Below are 10,793 nucleotides of genomic sequence, written 5' to 3' on the forward strand. Positions count from 1 at the left end.
CGCATCTAGCAGCCATCATTATCTGTCACTCCCTGAAGCCTATTTTCCTATCTGACCTTCCCATTTTCCCCTTCCGTGATTTTAGTGCACCCAAGACCCAGCTGCAGAGTAACCCTGAGTTCCCAAGAAACTGTGTTGTTATGTGTTATCCTTAACATATTTTAGGTGCAAGCTATTTGTAGTCATTTTTACTGCTCACTTACTGCATGGGTGATTTCTGCATATGAAGGCAGCTCAGATCTCTATTTTATGGAAAACTTACATAACAGGAAAAGCCTGGGTTTTTAAGCCAAATTATTTGTTTTCCTTATAACTGTTGTACTGCCAGAGATGAATACTATGTGACCTCTGAAGAAGTAGAGTGGTCAGTGATGCTCTGGATTTTATGGGATCCCGGCAATCTTCTAGAGAATAAATGTGCAATCTTCTAGAGAATAAATGTGTAACAGGATGGTGTTACTTTTATATCGTTAGGGAATTCAGAAACCTATAAAAGGGAATTATTTCTACAACTTCCCTGGTGGTCCAGTGGTTAAGCATCTGCCTGCCAAAAAATAAGATCCCACAGGCTGCGGGGTAATCAAGCCCGCTCAGCACAAGGACTGACCATGTGCGCTCTGGAACCCATATGCCACAACTGCTGAGCCTGGGGACCCTAGAGCCCCTGTTCCACGACAAGAGAAGCCCACGCACCACAGCTAGAGAGTAACCTGCCCTCTGCAACCAGAGAAAGCTTGAACCCAGCAATGAAGAGCCCACGCGCCTCAGTGAGGGCCCAGTGCAGCTCCAGGGAATTATTTCTAAAACAATTTAAGGAGGGGAAAAAAAAGAATTTGGTTTCTGAATGGATTCTGTTTGTCCCGAGTGCTTTCAGTCCGTGTCCATAGATGAAGCCCTCACCTCCTGTCTCCATTCTTCTAAAGCCCTTTTGTGCTGTTCCCGGGATGTTAGGGACAGCTCAGGAATCCACGTGCTGATGTCTTGGACACAGTGAGGGGCAGAGCTACCAGCTAAGGGCGCTGACCTTTTTCCTCTAATAGGAAACAACAAAAGTTTTGCCTCTACATTAATTGTTCATATTTTCTGCTCACCTCGGACCTTAAAGTCACACAGTTCATAAGCTGTGTTTATGCCACATTAAGGGGGAAATGCATATGAAAGAGAGGGGAAAAAAACCAGCAAAACTTAGAAAAAGTCTCATCAACTCCTGCATGGCTTCATTTTTGAATAATTCTTCATCAGTTCACACATATTGGGATTTAGAAGAGAAAGATACGTATAACTCATTGCTGTCGTCTGCATGTTAATTCAGTTATGGTGTCTTTCTGGAATGATTTTAATAATTGTTTTGAAAGGAAATAGGAAGAAGGATGTGATTATCAAGTAGCTAATTATCTACACACATTTTTAGGAGGTATATTTAAAACAAAAGAATACATAAAGTTCAGAAATAAAGGATAGGAGTTGAGTTCTGTGCAATATACAGTTGACTCTTGAACAACACAGATTTGAACTGCACAGGCCCTCTTCTATGCAGATTTTTTCCCAGTAAACTACAGTGCTATGCAGTCTGCACGGTTGGTTTACTTCACAGGTGTGGAGTCATGGATACGAAGGGCCCCTGCAAAGGTATATGCAGACTTTGAACTGGGCATGTTGGTGACCCTAACCCTTTGTTGTTCGGCAGTCGACTGGATGGCCAACAGAAAGCTACACCAGCTGTATTAATATCAGACAAAACAGACTTTAAGACAAAAGACCTTCCTAGAGAAAGAGAGAGGCTACTAATAATAAAATATTTAGTTCACGAGGAAGACAAAACAATTCTAAACTTGCTTTTTGTTTTTCTTGTTTAGTCGCTAAATTGCATCTGATGACCCCATGGACTCTAGGCCGCCAGGCTCCTCTGTCCATGGGATTTTCCAGGCAAGAATACTGGAGCAGTTTGCCATGTCCTTCTCCAAGGGATCTTACTGACTCAGGGATCAAATCTTAGTCTCCTGCATTAGCAGACAGATTCGTTAACATATCTGTAAAAATGTATGAAGCCAAAGTGAGCAAATTACAAGGCAAAATAAATCCACCTGAGTGGGAGATCTGAACAAACCTATTGGTAATCATTAGTTCAAACAGACACCCCCTCTAAAAGAAATCAGTATATAGAACTTCTAAAGAACACAAGCTTAACATACTGAACATATTTATGGTACAGCAGGCACCCAACAGCTACAGAAAGATGTTTCAAGCACACATAGCAGATTTATGAAAATGGATAAAATATTGTAACAAAAGCTAGTCTCAGAAATATTGAAGGATTGATATCTCTATGGATAAAAACCTCTGATCATAGTGAAAATAAATGAGATGTTAAAAAGATAACAAGCAAAATCTCCCACCTATTTGGAATTTTAAGGAATATCTAAACAATTCATGAGACAAGGAAGAAATCATAATGGAAATTAAACTAAATACTTAGAATCAAATAATAATGAAAGTAATATATATTCAAACTTGTGGGAATAGCTAAAAAATAATATTTAGAAATATATATTCCTTAAATGTTTCTATTAAAAAGGAGAAAATTGAAAAATTACAGACTCAGCATCCAACTTAAGGCAATAGAAAAAGGAAAAACTCAAAGAACAAAGAGTAGAAATTAATGAAATAGAGAGTAAATATACATAGAATCAGTAATGTCAAACAGGTGATTCCCTGAAGAGAAAGTGGTGTGTGTCTCTACTTATTTGGGTCTTTAATTTCTTTCAACTATGTTGAATAGTTTTCAATGTACCAAGTGAAGGATAATCATTTCAACCATGGGAGCTGGAACCAAGGGATAGCCATATAGGGAAAGAAAAAAGTGAACTCTGACTCTTGTCTCACATACAAAAATTAACTTGAAGTGGATCCTAGACCTAAATGTAAAAACTAAGCTAGAAAACATAGGAGAAAATCCTAGTGACCTTGGGTATGGCAGAGATTTCTAAATTTGACACAAAAAGCACAAAGTAGTTTTTTAAAGTCAACACGTGGACGTGTGAATTCACATTCACACGAGTGAACTCCAGGAGTCGGTGATGGACAGGGAGGCCTGGCGTGCTGCGATTCATGGGGTGGCAGAGAGTCGGACACGACTGAGCAACTGAACTGAACTGAACTGAAAACTAGTAACAACCCAGTTGCCTGTCAGCAGGTACATGCATAAATATCCTTACAGTGGAATTCTACTTGATAATAAGAAGGATCATAAAAGAGAACCCAGTAATATGACTCTCAAAATGATTATGCTCAGGGAAAAAACCGAGGACCCCCCCTCCCCGGCCAAAAGTACATTTATATGAAATACTAAAAAAATATGATCTGATCTAGAGTGACAGAAAATAGACAGTGGTTACTGGTGGGAGTGGGATGGGCATCTCATACACTTTAGTTTTATGGAGAGTACAGAGTTAAATATGAAAGGTGAAATCATAAAATTTTAAGACCATCTGGGAGAACATCATTGTGATCTCAGAGTATACAAGGATTTCTCAAGACACAACACAAAAGGAAGAAAACTGATACATTTAGTAAGGTTCAAATTTAAAACTTGTATATCTCAAAAAAAAATTGGTAAAAAGTACTTATGGCACCTATAATTAACAAAGAATTAGTACCCCAATAGAACTCCCATTCCTCAATTAAAAGAGACAGCCCAATAGAAGAACGGACAAAAGATACGAGCACACATATGGATTCTGCAGGCAAGAATACTGGAGTGGGTTGCTGTGCCCTCCTCCAGGGGATCTTCCCAACCCAGGAACCTAACTGCTTCTCTTATGTCTCCTGCATTGGCAGGCAGGTTCTTTACCACTAGCGCCACCTGGGAAGCTATATCATGTTAAGAGGAACCCCAGAAGACCCATAAACATGAAAAGAGGTTCAACGTCTTTATTTTTCAAAGAAATGTGAATTATAACCAAAATTAGAGCTGATTTCATATCCCTTACTTTGCATTGGTAAAAATTTAAAGGTCTGTATCAAATGTTGGCATAGATATGAAGCAACCAGAACACACTTTCACTCTTAGACAGTAAATTGGTACAAACACTTTGGAAAACTACTTGGCATCGTCTACTAAAGTAAAAGATACGTCAGTGTTGAGGCCCAGGACGCTTGCTTAAAAGACGCTTGCTCCTTGGAAAGAAAGCTCTGACAAACCTAGACAGTGTATTCAAAAGCAAAGTTGCGACTTTGCCGACAAAGGTCCATATAGTCAAAGCTGTGGTTTTTCCAGGAGTCATGTACAAATGTGAGAGTTGGACCATAAAGAAGGCTGAGAACGAAAGAATTGATGCTTTCGAATTGTGGTGCTGGAGAAGACTCCTGCGAATCCCTTGGACAGCAAGGAGATCAAACCAGTCAATCCTAAAGGAAATCAATCCTGAATATTCACTGGAAGGACTGATGCTGAAGCTGAAGCTCCAGTACTTTGGCCACCTGATATGAAGAGCTGACTCACTGGAAAAGACCCTGATGCTGGGAAGGACTGAGGGCAGGAGGAGAAGGGGGCAACAGAGGATGAGATGGTTGGATGGCGTCACTGACTCAATGGACATGAGTTTTAGCTAACTCTGGGAGATAGTGACGGACGGGAAAGCCTGGTGTGCTGCAGTCCATGAGGTCTCAGAGAGTGGTGTATAACTTAGAGACTGAAGAACAAAGGCCCAGTAATGCCACTTACAGTGTGGACACCAGAGAAACCATGCATATGGGCACCAAGAATGTTCCTAACAGCATTGTAGTAGCAAAAACTGAAGGCAGTCCAGATTCCAGCAGCATTAGCAGGATTGTGGTATAGCTGTACAATGGAATATTATACAGTCCTGAAGAGGGTGGCTCACAGTTACAGCAACAAGGAAGAATCTTAGGAAAAAAGGCAAGTTATAGAAGAATATATGCAACATGATTCGGTCTTTAGGGGAGCTTATAAATGTTGTAAAAATATAAAGAAAAACAAAGATAAGCTTGAAATTCCAGAAAATAATTACTTTGAAGCTAAAAAGGAATAGGATGGAGGTAAAAACTCGGGCATGCTGAGGACTTCAAAATGATAGTGATGTTCTTGTTCTATCATTGGGCATGTTCTTATCATTTTATACCTTACATTCATTTTATAATACTTTACATTTGATTTTATAATATGAACTCTACATAATATAACCTTCAATAAACTTATTTTTAAAATAAGTGCAAACTGCAGAATTTAGCATATGACTAACAGGACACCTGTTCTTGTGCACCTACAAGAAAAGAATGCTTCTTTGGGGAAAAAAACAAATTATAATGAATTCTACTCCACTACTTACGTTTAATGATTTCGATTTCCTCTTGGTAAAGGTTTTCCTGCTCCCCCAACCCTTATTCTCTCTGCTGTGCTGCCCCTCACTTTGTAGGAGAGATTTGAAGCGCTTTTCACCATCTATGATGACCAGGTTACATTTCAGTTGTTCAAAAGCTTTAGAAGAGTCCGAATAAATTTCAGCAAGCCTGAGGCAGCAGCAAGGGCTCGAATAGAACTCCACGAGACAGACTTCAACGGAAGGAAGCTGAAGCTGTATTTCGCACAGGTACTTACTTCATTGTGCAGAGGGCAGAGTGGGCTGAACTTGTTTTCCTCCATCCAGTGATACTGTCGGTTCTCCGTCTTCTCTATCATCGTATCAGAGATCTTTGAAATGAACAATCCCAATCAGCAAATCATGTAAACATATTTTTCCTTTGTTTTACAGATACATAAACATATACATTTATTAAGCATATTTGCCCTCCTGACTTTGTTTTGCTTAGCCTAACAGAGGGTTTCATATTTTTCTGGCAGCTTTTCTCAACTGGGGTTGAGAGGATTAAGCCCTAACACCATAAGGTCACTTTTCTCCTGTCGTCTAGAATGGCACTTGGGATGGAACGTTCTTGGAACATGTGAGAAAAGCAGTCTCTGGACTCATTTCCGTGGGCTGTGATTCCTAAGAGGTGCCCTGTTGAAACGCTCCCAGCCCAAGGGGTGAGCAGGGAGCAGACAGCACACGCAGAAAGGCTGTCCTAGACTTAGGAATTGCAGAGGATCCTGCAAGTTAATGAGAATTGGCCATCCTTATTATTCGAATCCTCCATTGATAGGACTCTGACAAACCAAGTACTTCTTGGAAGAATTAGTGAAATAAAAGCATTAGATCAGCTGTTAGGTGTACTGTTTTATTTTTCACAAAGCATTTTTTTTCCCTTGGTCTAGCTTTCAAAATTAAAAAAAAATTAAGATGGGGTTTGCTGTCTGACATTACAAATGAAACCTATGTTTGGACACGTCTTGGTGGAGTCGATGGTGACGGTATAACCTAATCTCTTCTAAAACTGGAATTCAGTGCTCAGTACGATTCATTGTCCATTCGTCTACTCATTGCTTTTTCTTTCTGTTTGACGAATATTTATTGGGCACCTAATGGTCTGTGCCATGCACCAAGTGTTCAGTGGTGAACCAGACAGACTCTGACCCAGCCCCTGGAAGATATGTAGCCTGTCAAAGAGAAATTTTACATTTTCTCCAAAGAGGTGTTGTAGTTAATGGGAAGATGAAAGTGAAAAACATAGCCTGGCCATAAACTGTGAGCATCTCCCCCGCTGCAGGTACAGATGTCCGGCGAAACGCGAGACAAGTCGTATTTACAGCCGCCCCAGCCTGCCAAGCAGTTCCTCATCTCCCCTCCCGCGTCGCCTCCGGTGGGGTGGAAGCAGGGCGGGGACGCAACGCCTGTTATAAATTATGACCTACTCTGTGCTGTTTCCAAACTGGGACCAGGTAACCAACTTCTCTCTCTCCTGTTTTTTTCTCCAAACTTTTGCTTTAAAGCCCTCATTCAGCTAGCTATCCATGTTCTAGCCAACTAGTAGCAACATGATCAGCGTGGAAGTTAGTCACACAAACCTGGGTTCAGATTCTAGCCTCTGCTAACTTTGTGATCTTGAGCAGGTTATTTAGCTTCCATTTTCTGAGCCTCTGTTTTCTCATCTAAAATAGCGATCATAGGAGCTACCCTTCAACATGGTTATAAGGACTAAGGGCTTTCCCAGGTGGCACAGTGGTAAAGAATCTGCCTGTCAAAAAAAAAAAGAATCTGCCTGTCGATGCAGGAGACACAGAGATGCAGGTTCAATCCCCGAATCGGGAAGATCGTCTGGAGAAGGAAATGGCAACCCACTACAGTATTCTTGCCTGGGAAATCCCATGGATAGAGGGGCTTAGTGGGCTACAGTCCACAAAGTCACAGAGCTGGACACGATTCAGCAAGACTGAGTACATGCACGCGCCCACACACACACACACACACACACAAGAACTAAGTGATATATACGTAATAGTAAATCTAACTGCAGTTTTTACTGTTCCAAATTCTAGTACATGACAGATCATTAGAGAATATTAGTTGCCATCGAAATAGCAGACAGACAACTTCTACACTGAATAGTTTATCAAGGTATTGGTGGTGATACCATATCATCCCTTCAGATTCTTCTCTTGTATTTCTTTTCCACTCTTCTTTTCCTTCTGTTTAATTTCTCTCTCTCATCCCTCCAAAATACTATAATAAATCAGTGCCATTGTTGGTTCATAGTAGTCATCCACCTAAAATAATGTTGTGTCTTCATTAACATTAGGGGATACAAAAGGCATTTGAGGGGAAGTTGTTTTTAGACATGAGAGCTATATCTTGGATCCCTGAGGTCCTATATATAAGAGATTGCCGATGCTGCCTGAAACCTTACAGGTGTCTCCCAAGGGGAACCCAGAAACCATTACGAAGTTAAGCAGGAACACGTGCGTTGTTCATAGAACAGTAATTCGCACTTGCGTTTTAACTCCCAAGACCTCAGTACTCCTCACTACTAATTTCTCGAAATGCCAGAATTTTTTAAGAACCTTAAAAAGCATCAATTCTCTAATGTCTAAACAAGATAAAGTACTATGACATAGGATTTACAGATTGAAAAGCCAGTAATCAGCAATGAAAACATGAGTAGAACAAGAAGTTTCAAAGTTCAGAACCCTTTCTTTGCTATTTACCTCTGCAGGAGAGAAATATGAACTTCACGCAGGAACCGAGTCCACACCAAGCGTGGTGGTTCACGTCTGTGAAAGTGAAACTGAAGAGGAAGAAGAAACAAAAAACCCCAAACAGAAAATCACCCAGACACGGCGCCCAGAACCTCCGACCGAAGCGCTGAGCGAGCCCCGGGCCTTCGACTGTGCGCTTTGAGGCTTTGGTGGTGTGGCGTGGAGCCGCTGCCCACCTGGCCAGGGATGGCGGGGACATGCCCACCCATGACCGTGACCACTGCTCAGCCAAGGGGAGGCCAGGGGGCACAGAGCACCCACACTGGGGACGGTAGAACATGGAGTAGCAGTTTTAACAGATCAGTTAAAAGCACAATTTTTAACTGATGTTCTGAACAGCATGTTACTTTAAAGGATTAGCCCCCACCACGTGGCAACTCTTGACCATTTTTAAACAGCAAATTAGGAGAATGGCTTCCTCCAGAAACATCGATTTCCCTGATTCTGGATAGCATGGGGTACCCCAAAGTGAAAACGGTAGTCACCCAGGGCAGTTCCATTTTTGAGAACTTAAAAATAGTCTTAAAATAATAATAATAATAAAAAGTATTACAGTTTTAATAATCTAGATGAGTATGTTTGTAATGGTCTGTTGGCTCCAAACAAATCTTTTGGTCAAAGATTAATTGCTATTCAATATACATGGAATTTTTTGCCCAGAAAGAGACCTGACATAGACAATAATTCACAGAAAATCATTTTTTTTCTCAAGTGGTTTTTTTTTCTTTAGCTTTGGGGAAGAAATGCCTGGTTCCCTTCGACTGTCAGAATCAAGGTGCCCAAATCTACAAGCACACTGTTCTCATCACAAAGTGATACATAATAGACCCCAGTTCCGGATAACGCCCCCCGGGCAAAGAGCTGCTGCTTTGGAAGCGAGACGCATCACCTGTGACCCTGATGACTGTGATCTCAGGCGGCTACCACGCTGTCGCATTTGTGACACGTCCTGGCCTGTAGCTCGGGCCGTCTTCAACCACCACTTGAGTGGCCATTATTCATATTTGTGTGTCATCATTCATAGACTTTAAATCAGAAAAAGTACTGATAAGATTTTCTGAAGACTGTTTTTAACTGTCCATTTAAACATTCTTCTGTTTGCTTTGACATAGAAGTCGCACACATTGTTTTTCTGTGAATTAGGGAAAGATGGAGCAGATAGGGATAATTCATTGGTCAGAGTTTCTTTTGGGTGAAATTTGTTTACCGTGGCTTCCAGTTGGCATTTTCCCTTAAAACAGAGTTGTTTCCTACTTGTATTTGAGGGTGTATCATTGAACAAACATCTTCTTAGTTACTCTTTTGTGGTCTGTGTGAATTTCGAAGTCCTTTTTGTAGAAAAGTATTGTAACTAAGAATGCTTTGCTTCAGGTCAGGTGGCCGTACTGGCTTTCTGCTCCCCCAGGTTTTCTTTGTAAGGCAAGTGTCTGGGGCTCCTTGCTGTGTCTGTGCAAGGACTTGTGAGTTTGGACTAATAAACCAGTGTGGCTGCCACGACAACGAAAGAAAAATGCAGAAATTCAGATCATGCTATCGATACATTTTTGGTAACGTGTTTCTGTGGTCTAGATGTTCTTATTGTGGTAGAATTTATTTCTAAGGACTTAAACTTTATTGCAAAAAAAAAAAGTTTCCTATATTTTCCTTACCTTCAAATATGCTGAGATGATCAACTCTTCTGTTTGTATATATCCACCACTTACGGTAAGCCTCGATGTAAATTCAGTTGAAATTTGTGATTCTGTAAGCTGTTTATTAAACTTATTAAATTTATTATTTGGCAGTTTAACTGGCAGCCACGTAATAAATTTACTTTGCAGTTCTAAATTCAGCCAGTTTTTAATCTTATCTGGGTGCACTAATTTATCATTGCAGAACAAACTCTGTAAGTCAGGAAATGTATGTATTTTCAATGTTTGGAAATTTTTGAATTTTCTTTTAGATAATATTTATTCACTGTAATTTTCTAAGTGATCAAAAGTCATGATGTTTTATTATTTGGCTTGGCTTTCATGCTGTACCTTCCAATTAAAGAATCAGATCAGTCGCTCAGTCGTGTCCAACTCTTTGCGACCCCATGAATCGCAGCACGCCAGGCCTCCCTGTCCATCACCAACTCCCGGAGTTCACTGAGACTCACGTCCATCGAGTCAGTGATGCCATCCAGCCATCTCATCCTCTGTCATCCCCTTCTCCTCTTGCCCCCAATCCTTCCCAGCATCAGAGTCTTTTCCAATGAGTCAACTCTTCACATGAGGTGGCCAAAGGACTGGAGTTACACCTTTAGCATCATTCCTTCCAAAGAAATCCCAGGGCTGATCTCCTTCAGAATGAACTGGTTGGATCTCCTGGCAGTCCAAGGGACTCTCAAGAGTCTTCTCCAACACCACAGTTCAAAAGCATCAATTCTTCAGCCCTCAGCCTTCTTCACAGTCCAACTCTCACATCCATACATGACCACAGGAAAAACCATAGCCTTGACTAGACGGACCTTTCTTGGCAAAGTAATGTCTCTGCTTTTGAATATGCTATCTAGGTTGGTCATAACTTTCCTTCCAAGGAGTAAGCGTCTTTTAATTTCATGGCTGCAGTCACCATCTGTAGTGATTTTGGAGACCCAAAAAATAAAGTCTGACACTGTTTC

General features: G+C 40.9%; 1 protein-coding gene across 1 annotated transcript in view; it reads left to right on the top strand.

Moving 5' to 3' along the window:
- RCAN3 (RCAN family member 3) overlaps window positions 1-10,198 on the top strand; it is a 33,779-nt gene extending 23,581 nt beyond the window's left edge. The window contains exons 3-5 of the mRNA XM_010830061.1: window positions 5,436-5,609; window positions 6,664-6,835; window positions 8,107-10,198. Coding sequence (XP_010828363.1) covers window positions 5,436-5,609; window positions 6,664-6,835; window positions 8,107-8,291 — 531 coding nt within the window. The 3' untranslated portion in view covers window positions 8,292-10,198. The remainder of the gene's footprint in view (window positions 1-5,435; window positions 5,610-6,663; window positions 6,836-8,106) is intronic.
- Window positions 10,199-10,793: the final 595 nt, after the last annotated feature.

This window comes from Bison bison, unplaced genomic scaffold (assembly GCF_000754665.1).
Source record: "Bison bison bison isolate TAMUID 2011002044 unplaced genomic scaffold, Bison_UMD1.0 scf7180017864516, whole genome shotgun sequence".
Taxonomy (NCBI): Eukaryota; Metazoa; Chordata; class Mammalia; order Artiodactyla; family Bovidae; genus Bison; species Bison bison.